General features: G+C 52.5%; 1 protein-coding gene across 6 annotated transcripts in view; it reads left to right on the top strand.

The window, feature by feature from the left end:
• ADCY7 (adenylate cyclase 7) overlaps nucleotides 1-23,239 on the top strand; it is a 74,133-nt gene extending 50,894 nt beyond the window's left edge. For 4 of the 6 annotated variants that reach the window (XM_060185577.1, XM_060185578.1, XM_060185579.1 and 1 more), the window contains 19 exons: nucleotides 3,487-3,614; nucleotides 5,251-5,409; nucleotides 5,510-5,642; nucleotides 10,479-10,670; nucleotides 10,990-11,024; nucleotides 11,456-11,539; nucleotides 11,693-11,765; nucleotides 13,090-13,184; nucleotides 14,917-15,004; nucleotides 15,127-15,252; nucleotides 15,747-15,830; nucleotides 16,452-16,633; nucleotides 16,761-16,851; nucleotides 17,281-17,436; nucleotides 18,551-18,697; nucleotides 19,266-19,370; nucleotides 19,523-19,637; nucleotides 20,326-20,450; nucleotides 20,671-23,239. In XM_060185577.1, the coding sequence (XP_060041560.1) occupies nucleotides 3,487-3,614; nucleotides 5,251-5,409; nucleotides 5,510-5,642; nucleotides 10,479-10,670; nucleotides 10,990-11,024; nucleotides 11,456-11,539; nucleotides 11,693-11,765; nucleotides 13,090-13,184; nucleotides 14,917-15,004; nucleotides 15,127-15,252; nucleotides 15,747-15,830; nucleotides 16,452-16,633; nucleotides 16,761-16,851; nucleotides 17,281-17,436; nucleotides 18,551-18,697; nucleotides 19,266-19,370; nucleotides 19,523-19,637; nucleotides 20,326-20,450; nucleotides 20,671-20,817 (2,265 nt within the window). In that variant the 3' untranslated portion in view covers nucleotides 20,818-23,239. The remainder of the gene's footprint in view (nucleotides 1-3,486; nucleotides 3,615-5,250; nucleotides 5,410-5,509; nucleotides 5,643-10,478; nucleotides 10,671-10,989; nucleotides 11,025-11,455; nucleotides 11,540-11,692; nucleotides 11,766-13,089; nucleotides 13,185-14,916; nucleotides 15,005-15,126; nucleotides 15,253-15,746; nucleotides 15,831-16,451; nucleotides 16,634-16,760; nucleotides 16,852-17,280; nucleotides 17,437-18,550; nucleotides 18,698-19,265; nucleotides 19,371-19,522; nucleotides 19,638-20,325; nucleotides 20,451-20,670) is intronic. The other 2 variants (XM_060185582.1, XM_060185581.1) reach the window with 2 other exon arrangements.
• Nucleotides 23,240-23,528: the final 289 nt, after the last annotated feature.

Below are 23,528 nucleotides of genomic sequence, written 5' to 3'. Positions count from 1 at the left end.
CTGTCTATCTCTCCCTGCCTATCAATTTCTCTGTCTCTATTAAAAAAAAGTAGAAAGAAAGAAAGAAGGAAGGGGGAAAAAAGAAGGCAAAAAAGGAAGAAGAGAGGAAAAAGAAGGCCATCAGTAGTGGATTCATCATGCAGGCACTGAGCCTGTAACCCTATTATTAGCCCCTGGTGCTAATAATAAAAAAAAAGTTGGGAGTTGGGCGGTAATGGAGCAGGTTAAGTGCACATGGTGCAAAGTGCAAGGACTGGCGTAAGGATCCTGGTTCGAGCCCCCAGCTCCCCACCTGCAGGGGAGTCACTTCAGTGGTGAAGCAGGTCTGCAGGTGTCTATCTTTCTCTCCCCCTCTCTGTCTTCCCCTCCTCTCTCCATTTCTCTCTGTCCTATCCAACAACATCAATAACAACAACAATAATAACTACAACAACAATAAAAAAACAAGGGCAACAAAAGAGAATAAATAAATATTTTTAAAAAAGTCAGCTATTCAGTGTAAGGAGAGACCACCTCACCAGAAATGGACTCCATCTCAGGGGGTGAGCACATGGTGTAAGAAAGCAAGCAACTGAGTTAGAACACACACATACCCATAGACACACCTGGGGTGCTCACAACTATCCTGTTCTGGATGTTGTGGAGGACCTGTCTGACATTCTTTCAGGGGCTTCTGAAACAGCAGTGGCGTCCTCAGAGGATGGGCTGCACATTAGGCCCAAGTGTGTGTGTGTGTGTGTGATAGATGTTGGTATGCTTCTAAAAACCCCTTCTGTTTCATTAGTTTAATATCCCCTGCTTAACACTGTATTCTATTTACATAACTACTGTATTCTATTTACATAACCACTGCTGGGGTCTATTTACATAAATCACTTTTACATTTACATAAAGCACCACACTCCCTCCAGGGCATTAGTGGTTTAGTGGTAGAATTCTCGCCTGCTCCGCCCCCTCTCCTTGTCATACCCTGATTTTCACCAGTCACTTTTCTCTCCACCCTCTCTGCGTCGCATCCTGTTCCCACCCTACTGGGCTAGTATATTTATAAGGACAAGATTGTAGTTTTTAGTTTAGCTTAGCTTGGTATAGATTGCGCTATATCCCACATGAATAAAGAGATACTGCGTACAACCCAGCCATGAGTCCTGGGTCATCTGTTACCTGCCTGTGAAGCCAGCCCGACGAAAACAACAGACAGACCGCCCTTTCCCACTACAAGGACCTCTGTCAGGAGCTGCCCTGCCTTTCTTGGACACAGATAGCCTCTGGGCCCAGCCCTTTCCTCCTGCCAGTGATCAGATTTCAGAGTGGCAGCTTCCTCTCTGGAGCCAGGCCTGAGCTCTGCACCCTCATCTTGCCTTTGGGCCCAGTGCTCTTACCCAGTGACCAGGCAGGTGTGTGTGTTTGAGTGATAGCCATGCTGAAGACCTGACAGCAGTGCCCAGAGCAGGCTGTGAGCGTGGCCTCCCATAGGAGCTGGGTACAGAGGGGTCACCTTGTGTCTGGCTCAGGAAGAGGTAAGGGGAGCAAGGACCCCCAGCCAGTGTCTGGGTGTCTAGCTGAATTAATAATTAATTATTGGATAGAGACAGAGAAATTGAGAGAGAAAGGGGAGATAAGGGGAAACAGAGAGAGATAGACACCTGCAGCCCTGCTTCACTGCTCATGGGGCTTCTCCTCCATAAGTAGGTACTGGGGGCTTGAACCTTAGCCCCTCCACATTGTAACATGTCCATCTACCAGTTGTACCATTGCCCGGCCCCTGAAGGTCTAGCTATTTCTTTGCTCCCCTGCCCTGTAGAAAGCCACTGATAACGTGGGTGTCTAAACAGGCCCTGCATGGGGTTCCTGGAGGAGGGTACGAATTGGGGCCTCAATGTTCACCCTGCCTGGGGGTGGAGCTTGACCAGAGTGGATGCTAGGCCCTGAGACAGAGGAAAGCTTGCTGCTGAGAGGTAGCTGGGCTTTGGGGATCTGTAGGAGCCAGCAGAGGGTGCCTGGCCCCTCTCTCCACAATAAGTCAGAGGGCAAGGCTTCCTTAAGGCCACACCATGGGGGGCTGGGGCAGGGAGAGGGGCAGGCCAGCAGATAGGGCCTTCACATACCCTGAAACCTCATCCCTGGCCTTGACCTGAGTGGGCTCCTCTGCAGCCCCACCTGGGCTCAACCCTTCCCTCCATGAGCAATTTCCTCTGTGCTCCCAACACTACTTTCACCCTGCCTCTTCTCTCTGCTCAAGCCCCCTCCCCCCACACCCCAACCCCAGCCCTGCTGGGTTTATTTCCCTAGTAGTGTTCCACCCCCTGGGGTCACTGGGTCACCCCATGCCTGTCTATCCTCACCTCCTTAGCTCACATTGCCTTCAGCCACACTGGCTGCTCCACTGGGTCGGTTGCAAATAGCTTATTTATTTATTATTATTTTTTATTTATAAAAAGGAAACACTGACAAAACCATAGGACAAGAGAGGTACAACTCCACACAATGCCCACCACCAGAACTCCATATCCTATCCCCTTCCCCGATAGCTTTCCTGTTCTTTAACCCTCTGGGAGTATGGACCCAAGGTCATTGTGGGATGCAGAAGGTGGAGGGTCTGGCCTCTGTAATTGCTTCCCCGCTGCACATGGGCATTGACAGGTCGATCCATACTCCCAGCCTGCCTCTCTCTTTCCCTAGTGGGGTGGGGTTCTGGGGAATCAGAGCTCCAGGACATATTGTTGGCATTGTCTGTCCAGGAATGTCTGGTTGGCATCTGGAACCTGGTGGCTGAAAAGACAGTTAACATAAAAGCCAAACAGGTTGTTGACTAATCATGAACCTAAAGGCTGGAGTAGTGCAGATGAAGAGTTGTGTGTGGGGGGTCCTCCGTTCTGTAGATAGCTAGTAGGCATACTTTAGTTACATTCCAAAGGGCCTGTGGCTATACTAGTTTTTTTTTTTTTTTCTCCTTGAGCCTGAAATCTGATATGCAGGTGGATACTAGTTATTGTGGCCTTGAGACCTTTCCATGGGCTGTTTGCTTTGGCCAAGTGCTCTTCCACCAGTGACTGAGCTGGCTTGCTCCCTCAAGTCCTGTGGGCTTCCGCTCTCCTGACAGGCTGGCTCTCGTTATCTTCTTGGTACCTACAGTGGTTGAGTGTCTGTGATTTTTTTTCCATTTAGTTGAGTGTCCAGCCTTGCTGCTGTATGGGAGCCCTTGGCAGCAGGCATTCTGTTTGTTTTGTTATTGGCTATGCCCAGGGCCCAGGGCACAGTGATCAGTTGGTGTTCAGACATTATTCAGAGGAAGGAAACCAGAAGGACCAGGTGGCCACCCTCAGGCAGCTCAACGATGGGGTTCCTCCTGAAGGTTCTCAGGCCTTTTGCTGGGTGGGTGCAGCCTCTGGTAGCTAGGACCCCAGGCACCCTTGGTGCTCCTTACAGGCTGTGGAGAAGTACCCCCAAGCTCTCTACTGACCAGGCCTTGCTCTCTCCCTGCAGGCCAATGAGTGTATGCGGATCAAGATCCTGGGTGACTGCTACTACTGTGTGTCTGGCTTGCCAGTGTCCTTGCCCACCCATGCCCGGAACTGTGTGAAGATGGGACTGGACATGTGTGAGGCCATTAAGTAGGTACCGTGCTGGCCTGGGGTGTTGAGGCAGCCCCCTTCTGCTTCCCGGGCCCCATATTCAGATGTGGTTCTGGGGGTGCAGGAGGCTTGCCTGGAGCACCCTGTAATCTGGGTAGTCTTGAGCCTTGGTGGCCCAGAGCTTCAAACTCAAGAGTCTAAAGGGTGAGACTAGTGTGCTGGGCTAGGTTCCTCAGGGGCTGAGTCTTAGCTGCAGCAGTATTGGGGGCCAGCTCCAGACTCCATCTGTTTCTTGCCCCCCAACCCCAGAACTCAAGTCACAGGGAGATGCCCAGCCTCCTCAAGCTCCACTCTGCCGATATCCGACTCCCCAGCTCCCACACTGCCCAGCAGGGAGTGGGCCCCAGGTGGATATTTGACCAGCATCTAGGGCCGACTAGTGTAGACTGGTTGTCTGCAGGTGTACTACACACAATTTAGACTCCATGTGTGTGGGGGGAACACCTTGATCTTCCTCGCATGGTCTCACTGGAAGAGGACAAGAAACGCTGGACAGGAAGTAGGGGGTCCATGTCCAAACCTGGCTCCATGTCACCACTGGGTGACCTCTTTCAGATGCCACTCCCTCATCTGTCCCCATCTCAATTCCTCTATGACATGTGGAGGTCGGGGCTTCTTCCTATAATTTGTGAGATTGGGGCTCCCCCTGCCACCCCCACCCATGGTGAGAAAGACTACAAAAATTCCCTTCTGCTCTCTTTTGGCTGTGACCCCAACAGGCTCTGTGGTCCCCAAATCCTGCTTCCTTGCTAGAAGGAGTCAGAGGCACCACTCATTTTTGGGGGGTGGGGTGGGAATCCTGCCCCAGAAATTTCTAACTTGGGGATGCTTAGACTGCCTGGATTTGTCTTTCCCAGAGGTGCAAGAAGAGGCTCCCAAAGGCTGGCTCTCATGCTGTCTCTGGGTTTGGGGTACAGCTGGGGCACCCCCTGTATACTCCAGCTGTGTGCTCAAGCCAGTTTAGGGAGCCCAGCAAAAAACTCCCAGTGAAGGCATCTTAGGCCTGTTATTATCAGTTGGAGTGACCAGGCACAGCTGGGGTTTCTGTCTTTTTTTTTTTTTGCTCCCAGGGAGACACATCCATTGGCATGTGTTTCAGAGACAGAGCGCTCACCCCTAGAAAGAGCACACATCATCATCAATGATGATTTATTTTTAAGTATTCTATTTGTTTGGGTAGAGACAGAGAAATCGAGAGGGAAGTGGAGAGGGAGAGAGACAGAGACACTTGTAGTACTGCTTCACTACGTGTGAAGTTTCCTTCTTGCAAGTGGGGACCAAGGGCTTGAACCCGGGTCCTTGTGCATTGTAGCATTTGCGCTCATCTGAGTGTGCCACCACCTGGCCACTGATGCGTTATTTTGACTGCTTGTTACATGGTGCTTGGGGATCCACCCTGAGCCTCATTCACGCAGCTGCTGCTGCATGAGCTGCCTGTCAGACTCCCTCACCCTGTTCTGAAAAGCAGCTCCCTATAGCCTGAAAACATGTCCTCCTGTGAGTGGGGCCTGGCCCTTCCCACCCAGCTGAGGGACCTGGGGTCTGTCCTGAGGTGCAGGCCCCCTCTGCTTTCTGCTGGCCTGGCTTCTGGAGTGAACAGACCATGGTGCCCCAGGCAGGTGCGGGAGGCCACGGGCGTAGACATCAGCATGCGTGTGGGCATCCACTCGGGGAATGTGCTGTGCGGGGTCATCGGGTTGCGCAAGTGGCAGTACGACGTGTGGTCCCACGACGTGTCCCTGGCCAACAGGATGGAGGCGGCCGGCGTGCCTGGGTGAGGCTCTGCAGGACGGTGATGGGGGAGGTGGGGGTGGAGGGGTGGGAGTGTGTGTGGTATCCTCCAGTCCACTGTCCCTGACCCTGCTCTCGCTCAGTCGGGTGCACATCACGGAGGCCACGCTGAGCCACCTGGACCAGGCATATGAAGTAGAGGACGGGCACGGGGAGCAGCGGGACCCCTACCTGCGAGAGATGAACATCCGCACCTACCTGGTCATCGACCCCCGGGTATGTGGGCACAGATGCCCCTGGCAGCATTGAGGGTCCAATTGAAGAGAACCTGGGCAGCAGGGGAGCAGTGCCACACCCCAGGGGGAGATCCCCACAGAGGGAATCCCCCCCCTTCTTTCTTTGTTTCTTTCTTTTGCCACCGAGGTTATCATTGGGGCTCTGTGCTTACATAATGACTCAAAGAGTTCTGATGGCCTTTTTATTTTTGATTTTTCATCAAGACAGAGAAATAAGAGGGGAAAACAATGGAGAGAGACACCTACAGTGAAGCTTCCCCTTTGCAGGTGGGGACTAGGGACTTGAACCTAGGTCCTTGTGCATGGTAGTACTCTGCTAGATATACTGACTCCCCTCTCTGTGTCTCTCTCTATTTATACCTATATATACCTATATATAGCTATATTTATATATGTTACTCATGGAGAGCCTAGCAGTGTTGCACCCGGTTAAGTGCAAGAACCCGCGTAAGAATCCAGGTTTGAGCCCTTGGCTCCCTACCTGTAGCTGGGGCACTTCATAAGCTGCAAAGTAGGTCTGCAGGGGTCTGTCTTTCTCTCTCCCTCTCTATCTCCTTCTCTTCTCTCAATTTTTTTCTGTCCTAGTCAATAAAATAGAAAAAAATGGCTACCAGGAGCAGTGGATTCATAATGATGGCTCCGAGCCCTAGAGATAAACCTTAAGGGAAATAGATATATCATTAATAAAAGAGAGAGGGAGAGGTCGCCAAGCAGGGGCTCAGCAGGTTAAGTGCACATGGCATGAAGCGCAGGGACCAGCCTAAGGATCCCGGCTCAAGTCCCTGGCTCCCCACCTACAGGGGGGTCCCTCCACAGGCAGTGAAGCAGGTCTGCAGGTGTCTATCTTTCTCTCCCCCTCTCTGTCTTCCCCTCCTCTCTCCATTTTTCTCTGTCCTATCCAATAACAATAATAACAATACATAATAAAACAATACATAAAACAACAATAATGATGATGGTCACAATAAACAAGGGCAACAAAAGGGGAAAAAATAGCCTCCAGGAGCAGTGGATTCATGGTGCAGGTACCGTGCTCCAGAGATAACCCTGGAGGCAAATAAAATAAAAATAGAGAGAGAGAGAGGGAGAAACACTGGTACATCACTCTGGTACATGTGATGCTGTGATAGAACTCAGGACCTCATGTTTTCAAGTACAGTGTTCTAGCCAGTGTGCCACCTCCCAGGCTGTGAGTGTCTCCCCTCAGAGGTGGTAGGGAGGTGGGTGGGAAGCCGGTCCAGGTACAGTGTGAGATGCCCATCAGCAGGTGTGGTCTGCCTCCCAAGAAACTATTACTGAGGTCTCAATGCTCCTTGAGGTGTGGTGGGAATGACAGACAGCTGGGGATACAGAGAGGGTCTGGACCAGGGCTGATATCACAGACACTCTGGAAACTCACTGGTTCATTTGTTTGCTGTGTGTCCTGCACTGCTAGGTCTTCGGATGACATCTGTCCAAAGCTCACTTTGGCTGTCACTTGGGGAAGTGGGAATGGGTAGGCTGCCTGGGCAGAAGCGTTCATGTCTGCCAGGTCTTTGTGGCCTCCTCCTCCTTCTGGGTCCTCTGGGCAGTGTGTTGGGGTGTGGCCATGGGCACTCCAGCCCTGCACCCAGCTGGCCTCTTGCAGGTACAGACCATGCTTGCCTGCCTGCCTGGGAGGCCAGCTCGTCTGACGGCTGTGGGTGAATCATCTTTGGGGCTTGTTCAAGAATGTTGGCTGGGTAGGCTCCTCCAGCTCTTACTCTGGCCCGCTGGCCTGGCTCTGGGGGTGCTGTGGCCGGGGCCTGGGGTTCTGAGTCCAAGGACAGCTGCTGCTGGTGTGTGAGTGCCCAGGGGAGCCTCTCCTGGTGCCTGGGGCTGTGCCTGCCCTCCATCTCACCCCACAGAGCTGGGCCCTGCCCATACTCCTCTGCCATCCTTCGTTCCTCCTGAACAGCCCCCTACCCCATGTCTGTCCTGTCCTCTTGTCTCTTTGCTCCCAGCCTTTTCCTACCTACATGATTGCTGCTGCTCCCTATGCCCAGAAACACACCCCCCATATATATTTTTTTATTTTTTAATGTTTTTTTTGCCTCCAGGGTTATTGCTGGGGCCCAGTGTCTGCACTATGAATCCACTACTCCTGGAGGCCGTTTTTCCCATTTTGTTGGCCCTTGTTATTGCCATTGCTGCTGTTGTTGTTGGGTAGGACAGAGAGAAATTGAGAGAGGAGGGGAAGATGGGGGAGAGTAGACACCTGCAGACCTGCTTCACCACTTTCACTGCTTGTGAAGCAAGCCCCCCTCCCGCAAGGTGGGGAGCTGGACTTGAACGGGGATCCTTATGCTGGTCCTTGCGCTTCGTGTCATGTGTGCTTAACCCACTGTGCTACCATGTGGCCTCCCCTCCTTTTTAATATTTTATTTATTTATTAACAAAAGAGATACACAGAGAATGATAGAGACAGAGACCAGAGCACTGCTCAGTTCTGGATTATGATGGTGCAGGGGATTGAACCTGGGACCTCAGAGTGTCAGCTATAACCATTATGCTGTCTCTCCAGCCCCAGAAACCTTGTTTGTTCCTCTGCCCCCACTCTTCCTGCTTCTCCTGCTTATCATCAGTGTGAGCTCCATGTGGGCTGGGGCTGGACTGAACTTGGGAGGGAGTGTCCCCTCTTCTCCAAACTGTAGCCCCCAAGCCCACCATAGGGCCTGGTAAAGCAGGGACTTGAATAGCTTTTACTGTTATTTTTTATTACACACGAGAGACTGTTTCACATGAGACAGAGCGTAGTCAGAGTACCACTGTGGTCCATTCAGCACTGGGGATTGAACCAGGGCCAGTCAGTCCTGTGCTCCCCAGTTAAGCCCTTTTCTAGCCATTCATGTAGCCCCCGGCTTAAAGACAGTGCCCCAGAGGCCACCCCCTCGGGCCTCCAGATCCCACCTGTGTGCTACGGGGACCAAGTGAGACTTGAATTTCAGATCAAGGGCACAGGGTCCAGCATCACACGCCTCTCACAGACTTTAATGGGTCATCCTCTGCTGAACCTGGAAACCCCGCTCTCCACATGTCCTTTTATTAACCTTTACATTTTTTTTTTTTTTTTATTGCCACAAGGGTTATCACTGGGGTGTGGTGCCAGCACTACAAATCCACTCTTCCCAGCAGCCATTTTCCATTTTCTTCTTTCTTCCTTCCTTTCCTCCTTTCTTTCTTTCTCTCTCTTCCTTCTCCTTCCCCTTCCCCTTCCCTTTCCCCTTTCCCTTCCCATTATCTTCCTCCTCCTTCTCTTCCTTCTTCTCCCTCCTCCTCCTCCTCTTCTTCAAGATTTTACTTATTTACTAATGAAAGATAGGAGGTGAGAGAAAAAGAACCAGACATCACTCTGGTACGTGTGCTGTCAGGGATTGAACTCTGGGACCTCATGCTTGAGAGTCCAGTGCTTTATCTAATGCGCCATTTCATCTCCCAGAACATGTGGCCATTTTTTTCTTTTTTTCCTACTTTATTTGATAGGACAGAGAAATTGAGAGGGGAAGGAGAGAGAGACCTGCAGACTTGCTTCACAGCCTGTGAAGCACTCTCCCCCCCCCCCTTGCCTGTAGGCGGGGAGTGGAGGCTTGAACCTGGGTTCTTGTGCATGGTAATATGTGTGTTTAACTGGGGGCAACACAGTTGTCCTCCTTCCCCTGTCTGTGCTTTCCCTCCTACTTGGCCAACAGCAGTGCCCCTGATCCCCTCCATCACCATCCCAGCCTCCCAACCCTTACAGATTGCTTTTTTCACCTGCTGGGACACCTCAGGGACCTTCCCCTCTGTGTGCAGGTATTCCTGTCCTCTCTGAGATGTCCCCCACCACTAGTGTGGGGGCCATGGAGGTCTCTCCCCACCCTCCTCTGCAGGCCCTGACATAACACCAGCAGCCTTGAGCTGGAGAAGCTGTAAGGACATAAGCTGGAGAAGCTGAGGGAACTATGCCCCCCTCCCCAGGAGTGGGGCACTCCCCACAAGCCACATGCTCTCTCTGGCCAGTCGGGACTCTCTCCGTCTCACTGGGATAGTCAGTCAGTAAGCTGGCTCTGGCTGGGGCATTGTCAGGGCTGGAAGAGTGTTTCCATCCCAGAAGAAAGCTAGAACTTTCCAGAGATGGTGCTGCTGTGGCTTAGCTGGCATTTGTGGCTGTAGGTGCTGCTTAGAGTTGTCTTGTGGGCGTTAGAGATGTTGAGGACTCTTGGAGGGCAGAAATGGTAGGGGGCTACAGGGGGCATGCAGCATGCCTTGAGAATGGCCTAAACCTACCACTAGAGGTGCTGCCTCCCCCCACACACACACACTTGGCCGATCTGTCATGGGAGAGAAATGAGAGCTGGGGTCTCTGACACTGGACCCCTCAGCAGGGTCTACAGGCCACCGTGTTTCCCACTCAGTCAGGACAGACTCCTGGGCAGGTCAGGGCCCACATTGTGGTTTGGGGATGCCTGGAGTGGCGCACCCTGGAATGTGGCTCTAGGGAGGCGGGGTGACCCTCTCATAGGAAAGACATGTGCGGGCCACATGTGGCAGGGCAGGACGGGATGCCTGTGGCTTCCCTGGGCGCCTTGGGGCCCCACGGACAGTGTCTGGCTGGTGAAGGCTCAGGGGTGGGGGTGGGGGACCTTAGGGCTGAAACCTGCCTCTCTTCCCTGGAGGCTGAGGGTTGGAGGACTCTGCGTGGTGGGCAACAAGGAGACCCCTGGCCAGCCTCCAGTGGCTCCATGACCACATGGGCCAGCGCCTGTGCTGGGAGGGGGCTGGCTGGGTGGGACTGGACACCATGTCTGTGTGTCTGCAGAGCCAGCAGCCGCCCCCACCCAGCCAGCACCTCCCCAAGCCCAAGGGGGATGCAGCCCTGAAGATGCGGGCCTCTGTGCGTGTCACCCGCTACCTCGAGTCCTGGGGGGCTGCGCGGCCTTTCGCCCACCTCAACCACCGTGACAGTGTGAGCAGCAGTGGGACCCCTGTCCCCAACGGGCGCAGGCCCAAGGTGGGTCCCCACCTCCTGGGGCCTCCCAGAGCTGGGTCCCTTGGAGGGGGCCTTTCCTACTCCCCCGTCCTCACTTTTCCCACCTGGGAAATGGGCCTCTACTCTGCCAGCCTCCTTCCAGGACCCCTGGCAGTGGTGGTGGGGGGGGTGATGAAAGTGCTTGGTGGGTGCTCCTTTTCCAGACCTGGTTCAGCCCAGACAGTTCCTGACACCCTCTCTGGTGTTGCGAACGAGCCAGAGATCACAGCCCCCGTCCCACCGTGAGACCTCAGGGCTCCATGTTATACCAGGAATCATGGTGTCCTCCCCTCCCTTCCAGGCCATCCCCCTTCGTCGCCATAGGACTCCTGACAGGTAAGTGTGTTGTCCTCTCTCCTTTGTCTTGCAGTGACTTACCCTGTCACCTCCTCCAAGGAGGCTACCCTGATCATCCTTTGCATGGGGCAGCCCTGGGAGACTCATCCCTGAACGGAGTTTGTGTGTTTTGGTCAAAGCGTTTCTGAGAGCCAAAGTGTGCCCTCCTGGTGTGGGGCAGCGGGGGTGTGTGGAAGGGGAGCCCTGGGGGTTTGGCACAAAGGCCTTAGGCTGCAGTCTGGGTTCTGTGCTCTGCATCTTGCTGGGTGTGTTGGGTCCCTCACTTGCCCTTTCTGGGCCTCCCTGTATTCCTTTCACCCATTCTGTCCAAGGTGCCCAGAGCCCCACTGGGTGTCATGTCCCCGACTCAGGCCTCTGGGGGAGTGGGTGCAGGTCCCCGGGCTGAGGAAGTGGTGGGTGTCTGATTCCAGAAGCACGTCCCCCAAGGGGCGGACAGAGGACGACTCCTATGACGACGAGATGCTGTCCGCCATTGAGGGACTCAGCTCTGCGCGGTGAGGGTCCCAAATGCCTGCTAGCTTCCTGCTGCACCAAGGGCCGCCTGTGTGTTCTGGTGCTGCTTTTGAGGGTGGGCCTCTTCCCTTCCTCAGCCCCCCACCACCCTTCCCCACAAAACCCCCCACTCTCCTGCCTTGCACCTGCTATAGGCCCTGCTGCTCCAAATCTGACGACTTCCACACCCTTGGCTCCATCTTCCTGGACAAAGGCTTTGAGAGAGAGGTGAGGGCCTGGGGTGGGAGTGTGTGTGTGTGTGTGTGTGTGTGTGTGTATGTGTGTGTGTGTGTGTTTGTTGGGGGGAGGGGCTAGATGGCACTCTCAGGTCTGGGTTCTGGGGGCGGGGGCTGTGGGGAATCTCTGTGGCTGGCAGTCAGGGTACTCAGTCCAGCCCTGCTTGAACTCCTTCCCTGGGGTGCCTGGCACCCCCAGCAGTGGCCTGGGACCATAGTTCCCTTCCAGTGACTGCACCCACTGTGTGGTCGGGGCAACGTCCCAGTATGCTCCTCGCCCTGGAGGGGGCCCCTGGGTCTTCCGGTGCTGCTTTCTGCACTGCCAGTGGCTAAGTGCTTGCCAGCAGTTTCAGGAGGTGTATGGGGTGTCACCTACCCTTGTGCAGTCACCCCAGCCCTGGTTTGGGTGGGGACTGCAGGGCCTGGAGGCATATGTGGGTGGCAGGGGCCCTGTGATCTGTGCAGGCCTCAGGCTCCATGAGCCTCAGTTTTCTGCCTTGTGCAGGGGTGGGGATGGGTTCTGCCTGTCCTGCCTCCCTAGCCCCCCTGCTCCCCCATAGCTCAGGTTCTCTGGCTGAGCTGGCTGTGGAGTGAGGGTGGATCCACCAGCCACCCCAGAGCTCAGGCTTGGTTCTAGTCTGGGCACTGACCTATACTTATTTTGTCTCTCATGCTTTCTCTTTTTTAAAAAATATTTTGTTATTTTATTGGACAGAGACAGAAACAGAGAGGGGAAAGAATGAGGGGGGAGACAGAGGAGGAGACAGAGACAGACTTGCAGCACTGCTTCACAGCTTGTGAAGCTTTCCCTCTTCAGGTGGGGACTCAGGGCCTTTGTGTGGGTAACATGTACACTCAACCAAGTGTCTTTGTGTGTAGTAACATGTACACTCAACCAAGCGTGCCACTGTCCAGCCCCATCCTTACCCCCCCATAGTGACAGAGAGACAATGAAAGAGGAAAGGGAGATAGAGAGACCTGCAGCATTACTTCACTACTTATGAAGCTTCCCTCCCAAAGGTGGGGGGTAAAGGCTTGAGCCTGGGCTCTTGTGCATGATAACGTGTGTGCTCAACCAAGTGTGCCACCAACAGGGCCCTCTGTTCATGCACTTGTAGCCAGGACCATCTCAGGGGCCTCAAAAATAAAGTGGGGGCCAGGGCAGGGCAGATGAATAGGAAAGTCACTCACTGAGGCCACATCTTCCCTTGGGACTTTCGGGTCAGCTCAGGGACCTGAGCTGGTGGGGGCCAGAGCCAGTGGCACAGGGCTGGGCCTTGCTGGCCTGACTCCTCTTGTGATCTCTGTCACCCCAGTACCGCCTGGCGCCCATCCCCCGTGTCCGCTACTACTTTGCCTGTGCCAGCCTCGTCTTCATCTGCATCTTGCTCATCCACATCCTGCTGTCCAGGTCAGGGGTGTGTGTTGGGGGTGGGCCAGGGGCTTGGTAGGACCGCAGGAGATGGGCTGTTAGGGTTCAGAGGCTTGAGTCCTCGGACACCCAGGACCCCAGAAACTGGGCCAGGAGCTGTGACCGACCTGGCGTGACTAACACTACCAGTTTGTTTTGCTGGGATGTGTTGCTCTCTCTCAGCATAGCCCCTGCCCCTTCCAGATGCCTCTCACCTAAAGATGTCTTCTTGTCCTTCTCACCATCACCCATTTTTGTGATAGTTTTCTTATTGGTATCAGGGTTATCACTGGGGCTTTTTGCCTGCACAGTGAACTCACCACTCCTAGTGGTCATTTTTCTCCTTATTTCTTATACATTTATTCATTTGATAGAGACAGAAATTGAGAGGGAAGGAGGAGATAGGGAGCAGGAGAGAGCGATACCTGCAGCCCTGCTTCACTGCACATGAAGCTTCCCCAGTGCATGTGGGCATTGGGGGCTTGAAACTGGACCTTTGGTAATGTGTACACTCTACCAGATGTGCTACCATCAGCCTCTTCCTTCCTTCCTCCCTTCCTTTTCTTTTTTAAATTTATTTTTATATTACAGAATTACATGTCAACAGGGATTTAAATCCACACCATTCCCACCACCACAGTTCTGATCTTCAGTCTCCCCACTGCAATTGACCACAGTTCCCCTAAGGTTGTAGACATGGGCCCGCCATCATCTCTACAACTATCTGACCCCATTTATGCATAATTGCTCCCCCCTTTTCTGATTCAATCCTCTCTTCCCCTCCAAGCCACAACATTACTACCTCCATATGTCCCTCTCCTTTTCCTTCTCTCTCTCTCTCTGGGTGCTAATGGTCTTTCTCTTCCTCCTCCTCCTCCTCCTCCTCTTTTCTTTCTTCTGATAGACACATAGAAATGGGGGAGAGAAAGAGAGATGTATAAAGCATTGCTCCAGTGCTCATGAAGCTTCCCTCTGCAGGTGAGGGAACCCAGGTCCTCGAACATGCTGTCAATGACTTGTGTACTCTCCTGGATGCTCTACTGTCCAGCCCCTCTCACCCTTTTTTTATTATTAAAATGTAATTTATTCACATCAGAGAGAGAGAGAAAAGTGCTGCATCAGTGCATGCATCCTCCAGGATTGAACCAGGAGCCTTGAACCAGGCTTGCAAGTCCTGTGTTCTATCAACTGAGCTGCTTTCCCTGGTCGCCTCTTACCTTTGAAATCACCTGCTAGCCAGGCAGCCCTGTAGGCTTTCCTGTTTGTGTCCCTTGTGTAGTGTGTGGAGTCTTCAAAGGGCAGGCTCTGAGGACCTTGTGCGGGGCATATGCCCTGGATGCTGGGAGCCTCAGAATCACACATTGGCCTCAGGCCCTGTAGGTGGGACTGTGAGGTCATGGGGGAAGGTCAGGCATGAAGTGCTTTCTGGAAGGGAGGTCAGGCCCCAGATGTTCTAAAGAAAGAGCAGGGGACACTTCTGCCTGGTATATCTGTGCCAGGCATGAGTCAGTGAATCCCCTGGCCACTCATTTCTGTGTCCTTGGCCCAGAAGGTGGCCCTGGGGCATGGTGTGGACTTGTCTTAGTGTTGTGGCTGGGGGGAGGGGGACACTGGACCCAAGGTGGCCTTTTCTGAGCAGCAGCAGGGTAGAGGGTGGCCGTGAACCTGAGGGTTGGGATACTGGGGTGGGTAGGGACCTGGGTCCTGAGAAATTGGGGTCTCTCCTTTCCAGAATGGACAAGGCTAAGACTCTGTCCTTCGGGTTGGTGGGCTGTGTGCTGGCGCTGGTGCTTGGTCTCTGCTTTGTCGACCAGTTCTTGGTGAGTGGGCATGGTTCTGGCAGAGCACTGCTGAGGGTGGTTGTCACCCTTCCATCTGGGCTCCATGGGACTTGGGCTGTGGTAGGACCCCGGTCCGCCAGCTCAGCCTTGTGACCCCACAGAGGTGCTTCCCAACGTGGGGGGTGCTGCGGGCCGTGGCAGAAAGCGTGGAGACACTGCCTTTGCTGCGAGTGACCCTGGCAGTCCTGACCATCGGCAGCCTGCTTGCCGTCACCATCGTCAGCCTGGTGGGTCCCAGGGGCTGGAGGTGGCTCTGGTGGGTCATGCTTTCTGGGGAGAGGGATGTGGGGGAACCCTTCCAGACTCTAGAACCCTGTCCCCTTGCTGTGTGAAGTTGTGTCTACTTTGATCCCATCTGGAGCTCTGTGCCGTGGGCTGAGGGGCTGGGGAGGCTCAGGGATCCTCATTTGACTTTTCTAGTGTTCTTATGTGGCCAAGCCCACAAGGCTGGGTCTGGAGCCCTTGATCTCCCATCACATGGTCTCAGCCCTCAGGTTCAAGGCTCCATTGCCTCACTAGGCCTGAACTGCCCTGGTCTTGATGCTGGGCAGGGCCAATGAGTCTGCTTTTCAGGATCCCCTGCTCTCCCTATGAGGGTGGGTGGGGGTGGGGTGTCTCCCACTTCCCATGACCCCTCCCTATTTAAAATGCTCTGGTGGTGTTCAGCATCCACGCACCTCTGTCTTATGCTCTCCCTCCCTGGCCCTCATACTCCTCACAGAGACCTGTCTCCTGGCAGTTTGCTGGCAACCAGACGTGCCTGGGGACCACAAGTGCCGAGAGCTCCCCGTGTGTGCACCTGTCTGTGAGTGTCCATGCTGAAGCCACTGGGCAGTGGCCATGCGACCTAAGGCCAAGAGGGGTGTGTGGGGGTGGAGAGCAGGGCCCAGCTGACTTCCTGTGGCTGTCACAGGCATTCTGGAATGAGAGGCTGACCTTGGGGGTGACAGGGAATATGGAGATGGCCTCTGAAAAGTTGTGTGTATGTGTGTGTGTGTGTGTATGTGAGTTAGAGGGAGGTCTGATCCAGGTGAGTGGAGATAGGGGTTGGGGGAGTGGGTGTGTCAGGGTGAAGGCCTTTATTTTGGGGCCACTGGGGAGCCACAGCATGAACTAGAGTGGGGGAATGACATGGGCAGGATGCTCTTAGAGGAGAAGCTCAAGCTGGGACTTGAGGAAGCCAGGAGGTGGCCGAGGGGTGTGTACAGCCACTTAAATGACTTCATTAGAGGCAAACCATAGTCAAAACAGTGCAGTACAAGTACACTTTCTTTTCTGCTGCCTGCCTTTTTGTTAAGGAAGGTCAGCAAGGTGAGAGTGACTGGTGCTGAAGACCCACGGTATCTTCTGGGTGGGAAGGGGGTGCTGTAGGCTGTGGGTACTGGAGGTACGTCTTGGTGACAGGAGGGGTGCGCTGTCTCCCCAGTATTACACCTGCAGCTGCCTCCTGGCCTTCATCGCCTGCTCCGTCTTCCTGAGGATGAGCCTGGAGCTAAAGGTCGTGCTGCTGACGGTGGCTTTGGTGGCCTACCTGTCGCTCTTCAACATTTCCCCGTGCTGGAAGGGGAGCGGTGTGGGCAGCATCTCCACGAGCAATGACACCAGCAGGTGGGGCTCTCTCCCTTGTGTGTGCAGTTTGTGTGTGTGTGTGTGTGTGTGTGTGTGTCCTCTGCCACCCTGTTTAGGACTGGGCAGGAACTGGAAATGACCCTCTACCTCTGTTCTTCCTTTCCAGCAGCTCTCCGTTCTCTTCCAGGTGGGGTCAAGAGGTGACCAATTTCTACCTGGTCCTGTTTTACATCACCCTCATCTTGCTCTCCAGACAGGTACAGGCTGGGAGACACCCTGCTGCCTCCTGGCTCAGCTGGGCCTTCTTCCCCTTGCCCATAGAGAGGTCAGGTGGGGACTGGGTGCTTAAGGCCTGGGGCAGCATAGAACAGAGAACAGTTCTAGTCCTGGGGCCAGGGGCCCAGAGTCAGTACTGACTTCATATTACATGTTCTGGCTCAGCTGGGAGCCAGGTCCTGGGCTTGGCTAGGGCCCCCTGTTCACTGGGAGGTGGCTGTGGCACTGCAGACACAGTACTTGGTGGGACTTGTGGGCTGGCTCACTAGCTCTGAAGGCTGCTAGTGTTTGCATGGCCAGCTGCTTGGTGGGGGTGTCCTGCCCTTGCTTACATGTGGCCAGGATGCTGGTCTTGCCCTCCCCCCTAACCCCCCCCACCCCCATCTCCACCCCCCCACCCCCGCCTGCAGATCGACTACTATTGCCGCTTGGATATTCTGTGGAAGAAGAAGTTCAAGAAGGAGCATGAGGAATTTGAGACCATGGAGAATGTGAACCGTCTTCTCCTGGAGAACGTCCTGCCAGCCCACGTGGCCGCGCACTTCATTGGTGACAAGCTCAATGAGGTGTGGTGTGAGATGGGGCTAGGCTGCCCGGGGAGGGAGACAAGAGGCAGAGATAGTCCTGTGGTCTGGAGGCTGGTTCCCTGGGTTCTGGGCTTGCCTGGATACCTAGGAGACAGAGCATGGTCACAGCTGTAAGGATAGCAGCTTCGGAAACAGAGACCTGGGTTCAAGTGTGACTGTTGACACGACTGACTGCCCGCTTGGTCTTGAGCCCTGGTTTTCACATCTGTAAAAATGGGACAAATCCCTGGACAAGAATCTGGCCATCTGTAACCTAGACAGTCTGTGCTGGTGGAAAGGTGTGTCCCCATCCTCCTGTAATTCTTTTAAAAATTACTAATTTATTTATATTTTTAAATTTATTTATAAAAACAACTCCACACAATTCCCACCGCCAGAACTCCGTATTCCATCCTATCCCGATAGCTTTCCCCTACCCCCTATATTTCCACCCTATCTCGATAGCTTTAACCCTCTGGGAGTATGGACCAGTCATTGTAGGATGCAGAAGGTTGAAGGTGTGGCTTCTATAATTGCTTATTTTTAATGGAAGAGAAACTGACCAGGGCACTGCTCAGCTCTGGTTTATGGTGTTGCTGGGGATTGACCCTGGGACCTCAGAATCTCAGGTATGGAAGTCTTTTGCATAATACTGTACTACCTCCATAGTGCCCTTCACAACCCCGCCCACTTTTTGTTTGTTTTTTTCCCTACCAGAGCACTGCCCAGCTCTGGCTTATGGTGGTACAGGTACTGAATCAGGAGTTTGCAGCCTCAGGGAGGAAAATCTTTGCATAGCCATTATGCTGTCTCTCTCTCCGTTCCCCAGCAGTTCGAGGGAACTGAGACCCAGCGGGTGTGGACTTGGCCTCCTGGTTGTTACCTTTCAGTGCTTAGGGGTTTTCACTCCCAGCTGTCCAGACCCAGGGTGCTCAAGTAACACAGCACAGCCTGAGCCCTTCCTACCTGAGTGCCTGGGAACCTCCAGTTTCTCAGTCACCCCAGGTTGGCTGGCCGTAGTCAGTGGGTTGTGCATCACTGCTGGCCCCCCCCACACACTCCCCACCTCAGCTCCTGGCCATGAGCTCCCGCTTCTTCCCGCCAACCCATCTAGGACTGGTACCATCAGTCCTACGACTGCGTCTGTGTCATGTTTGCGTCGGTGCCGGACTTCAAAGTGTTCTATACGGAGTGTGACGTCAACAAGGAGGGGCTGGAGTGTCTGCGCTTGCTCAACGAGATCATCGCCGACTTTGACGAGGTGCCTCTGTCAGGCCCGGGAGGAAGGCGAGGTCTCACAAACAAATGTGCCATTGCCTCCCCCAGCAACCCTGCACTATACACATTACAAAACAGACACATTAGCCTTTTCCATGTTTTTATTTGGTGTTTTGTTCACATCTTTGTGACAGGCAGTTTTGCTTAGATTACTTTACATCCTTGTAGCAGTTTGATTTCCAGCTAAATCCATGCTACCAGAGTGTTTCAGAGAGTCACTTAACTTAGTTGCAAATAACCAATATTTCCTGTGGGTAAATCTGAGCTGTGTCTGCTTAATAGGAATGAGGAAATGGAAAATGGAAGGAGCAAGGAAGAAACCATCAGGGAAGACTAGACAGCAGGAAAAGCAGGGAGAGCAGGCAAAGGCCCTGTAGCCACCTCCACTGAGCTCAGGCAGGAAGAGCCCAGCAGGAGAGCAGTCTACAGTAGAAGAAATGCTAGAGGGAGGGACCCTGGCCACATATCGGAGTGTGAGACAGTCCTGGGTGGCAGCCGTGCTGTATGGCCCTGCATGGCCCTGCTTCAGTCTGCTTTCCTCTGCTCCACAGCTGCTGTTAAAACCCAAGTTCAGTGGTGTAGAGAAGATCAAGACCATTGGCAGCACTTATATGGCAGCTGCAGGGCTCAGCATCCCCTCAGGGCACGAGAACCAGGTACTCAATGATTGGCCTCCTGTGTCGTCTCCACAAGAGGGGAAATACAATGAGTCCCCCAGGAGGGGAGGGGGGAACAGCCTATGCCCTGTCTTGGGGGCTCAGCCTGGCAAGCGGGCCCAGGACCCGGCAGTCAGCACTCTGTCCTGCAGGACCTGGAGAGGCAGCATGCCCACATTGGCATCATGGTGGAGTTCAGCATCGCCCTGATGAGCAAACTGGATGGCATCAACAGGCACTCCTTCAACTCCTTTCGCCTCAGAGTTGGTGAGTCTGTAGGAGGCTTGGGGGGAAGTCTGCTGCCCTCTGCTCCCAGGCAAGCTCTGTCCTGTAGTCTGACTGGGTTTTGACTCTGCATACCTTTAAGATTTAAGTGTGCCAAGGAGAGCACACAGGACTTGAACTACCTAATATGCTAGAGCTGAGTGGTGCTCCGCCAAACAAAAGCCAAACAACAATCTTTTACATGGAGAACAAAGTTACTAACCCTTGTGGGTGGGGGAGACTGCATAATGGTTATGTAAAAAGAGCCACATGTCTGAGACTCCCAGGTTCAATTCCCACACACCACCATAAGCCAGAGCTGAGCAGTGCTCTGTTGAATTAAAAAAAATTGTTAGCCCCAGCAAGTCACTGTCAGCTACACGTTCATTTATTTTTTAAGTGGGAAAGCTGTGTGTGTGTGTGTGTGTGTGTGTGTGTGTGTGTGTGTGTAGGGGGGTTGCATGGACAGAGGGCAAGCAGCATATACTAGAACAGTCTACCAGTTCCAGGGCAACAGGGAATGCCCTCTTTTGCCTCCTACACATGATCTCCCACCATGCAGACTGGGAAGCACTGCTTTAGTGTACGTTTTAGTTGTTTGTCAGTGACTTCAGTGCTTGGTGGGTGGGTTCAATGGCCTCAGCCACAGGCTCTGCCTCTGTGATCTGCCAAATGTGAATGTTACCTGCAGGTATAAACCATGGGCCTGTGATTGCGGGCGTGATCGGGGCGCGGAAACCTCAGTACGACATCTGGGGAAACACAGTTAATGTCGCCAGTCGCATGGAGAGCACTGGAGAACTCGGGAAGATCCAGGTATAAACCCTGATGGGGAAACTTGTGGTTGAGGGGAAGGATCTCCCCAGAGGCGAGGTGACCCAAATTTCAGATATGGCTATGCCTAACAGTGACTCCAGCCATCAAATTCTCAAGGGCAACCAGACATGTTTGCTGCCCATCGGCTGGTTTCTATCTGTCCTTCCCACAATTGGCTTTCTTCCTGCCTCTGAAGACATGGGTTTCTTTCCCTTCCCAGGTTACTGAAGAGACGTGTGTCATCCTCCAGGGACTAGGTTACTCCTGTGAATGTCGAGGACTGATTAATGTCAAAGGCAAAGGTGAACTGAGGACTTACTTTGTCTGTACAGATACCGCCAAGTTTCAAGGGCTAGGGTTGAACTGAAGGCGTCTGGTGGGTACGGAGTATGCAGGAAGCCAACTTCCTTCTCTGAAGCAAGTCAAGGAAACACAGCCCCACCCCAGCCACAACAGCATTCCAGTGGCTGCCCACCACCACCCTGACAGTATGACTTTGGGCTTTCACTAGAGGATTTCTTGGACTCCTGCAAGCTTGAGGTGGCCTTTGGGCCTTACCGTGTAGAGGCAGACAGAACCTCCATGCAGTTGGCATCCACAGTTGCCTCCGGCACAACTGGAAGAAGCTCACTCTCAAGTTTTAACCCCCCTTCCCTGGGTGCTGTGCAGACCTTTAAGCATGCCCCGCGTGGGCCTGAGAGCTGCAGAGCCAGTGGTGTCTTCCAAGGCAACCTGTCCACGAGGGGCTGGGAACTAACCAGCTACAGTATTCTACATTTCTCACACAGGCACTCTGGTAAATAAATAGAGCTGAAAAGCTGTGTAAAGTCCACAAATCGTTTCACAGTATGGAGATAAAAAAAAAATCACTTGCTGTTTCTTGACATCTGACATTTGGTTGTTTTAAATGGATGGACGATTAATAGGGATTTTATTTTTTTTAATGACTTCTTAGATGCTAGACAAAAATCCCTTCTCTCTACACATAAGTAGGATCACTGCCTGGTGTCAGCTGATGGGATTAGCCCAGTTGTAAAATAGGGTTCTGAGGACCGTGGCTTATAACAAGAATGTGGACAGTGGAGGAAGCCTGGCTTTGAATCAGAGGACTCTGATGCGAGCGTTTTGAAGTTATGTTCAGTAAGCGAAAGCCCAGAAAGTAAGGTACCATTCAGCCCTCCCCAGACTGACTGAGCATGCACTTCTGAGCTCTCCCCTATCATCTTTAGCTGCACGATCACCTTTACACTGGAAAGGAATGGAGGCTGTGCAGGAAGAACCTGGACAACCTGCAGAACTTCTTTCCTTCTCTCTAGTCCTCATAGCTCTCTCTGAACAGCTCTCAACTCAAACGATCGGCCAGCACAAGCATGCTGTCAAGGCTCCTGTATGTAAGAAGCCAGCCAGCCGTCTCACAAGTACTAAGATGTCTTTTTTCTGAATCTGAATTAAACAAGCCAAATGTAAAAAGCCAGGTTGTAAGACTGTTTTACAGTGCTTGAAGTCCAAAAGCATCACAAGAAGTCGCCATAGCTATGTTTCAAGGTGAGGACGAGCCAAATGGCCCCATAGTGTTTTTACAGACTGACTTCAGTGTCTCTTAGCCAGAGCCTCTCAGAGTTTAAGGTAGTTGACATTCACTGTATGCAGGGGTTCTTAAACAGAAGTCATCCATCAACTCTGCGCAATGAAATGTAATTTTGGATAAAGGAGACTTCAGATTACAGAGGGGGTGCAGACAGGATGACTAAGCAGCCAGGTTTGCCTGTGGCTTCATGCTCCTGGTTGAGCTGCAGGGTGGTTGTGGGGAGGGGACTGACACTAAACTTGCTGTTTGCTTGTCTAGTGTCTTCGTCACCCCCAGAAGGGAGCCTATTCTGATTTGCACAAAGGTGCTGGATGCCATTCTAGTGGCTGCTATTGTTTTTCATATAACCAGAATAAGTATGAAAAAATTGTAAGAAGTTGATGGGGGAAAACAAGTGCCGGTAAGCCTTACTTAAATTGTCTTTTAAACACATCAACTTTTCACATAATGGGCTAGTTTCAGGTGAGTATAGCCCTGCAGTCTATATTCTTAAAGCCAAGCAGTGGCCAGGGCTGCCCAGCAAGGGCCTCCTGGGAAGTCAAGAAGATTTCTGGGGCTGGGACAATGCAGACACCTGCTAGGGTGCCAGGGCTCTCAGGATGACAGAGTTGCTCTCTTGCAATTTTAATTTACTTTTTTTCCTTAGTAGCAGAAATCCCAAATTGGGGGTTAGGAAAAAAGAAATTGGTTACCATTCATGTATCTTTATTTTGACTCAAAGCACTGTGCTCACATAAGGATAATTTATAACCTTTTAGTTTTTGATGTTCGGGTCATGGTGAATAACTGACCATAAAAGTCACTTACTTTTTCTTCTTAATCCCCAGGTGTCATTTTGTTTTATGGCAGGGCAAGTATCTTTTCTAACACCTTCTCTTCGGGGTGAGGATTTGCTTAATGTTCCTATTTAATGGCCTCACTGACTTCTGATGGTGAAAAACAAAAAAAAAAAACACACCTGAAATTTTCTGGTTTACTTAAGAAAATCTAACACGATTAGCCACTGTATACAAACTGTCTATAATCGGTCAATGTACAAAAACATGCTGAGAAGCTATATGCAGGCAACTAGGGGTTATTCTGTATACTGAATATTTAAAGATCTGTAACATTTGTTCCAAAATGTTGTTTCATTTTTATAAAGCACCAGTGTTTTCTACTTTGTTTAGCCTTTCATACATTAAATTAGCAACACGGAAAACCTGAATTTTCTAGTGTCTTACATTTCACTATCCTTATTCTTCAGAAACCTAGGTAAGTATGAATGTTGAAGTCATCATTTACTGTCTGGATTATATCTGAGAGACTTGTTGAGTACATATTTGAACTGATTTAATTCTTTTGGGCAATTTTTTAAGAACTTATTTTATACTGAGAGGAGACCTGAGAGCACTGCTCTGGCACGCGCTGTAGTACTCGGGCTCAGACCTGAGGTATCACACAGACAAGTCCCCTGCTAGATCTGCTTGGCTCCCTTCCTGACTGCTGGC

The sequence above is a fragment of the Erinaceus europaeus genome, chromosome 2 (assembly GCF_950295315.1).
Source record: "Erinaceus europaeus chromosome 2, mEriEur2.1, whole genome shotgun sequence".
Lineage (NCBI taxonomy): Eukaryota > Metazoa > Chordata > Mammalia > Eulipotyphla > Erinaceidae > Erinaceus > Erinaceus europaeus.
This window is presented reverse-complemented; position numbering and strand designations above follow the sequence as displayed.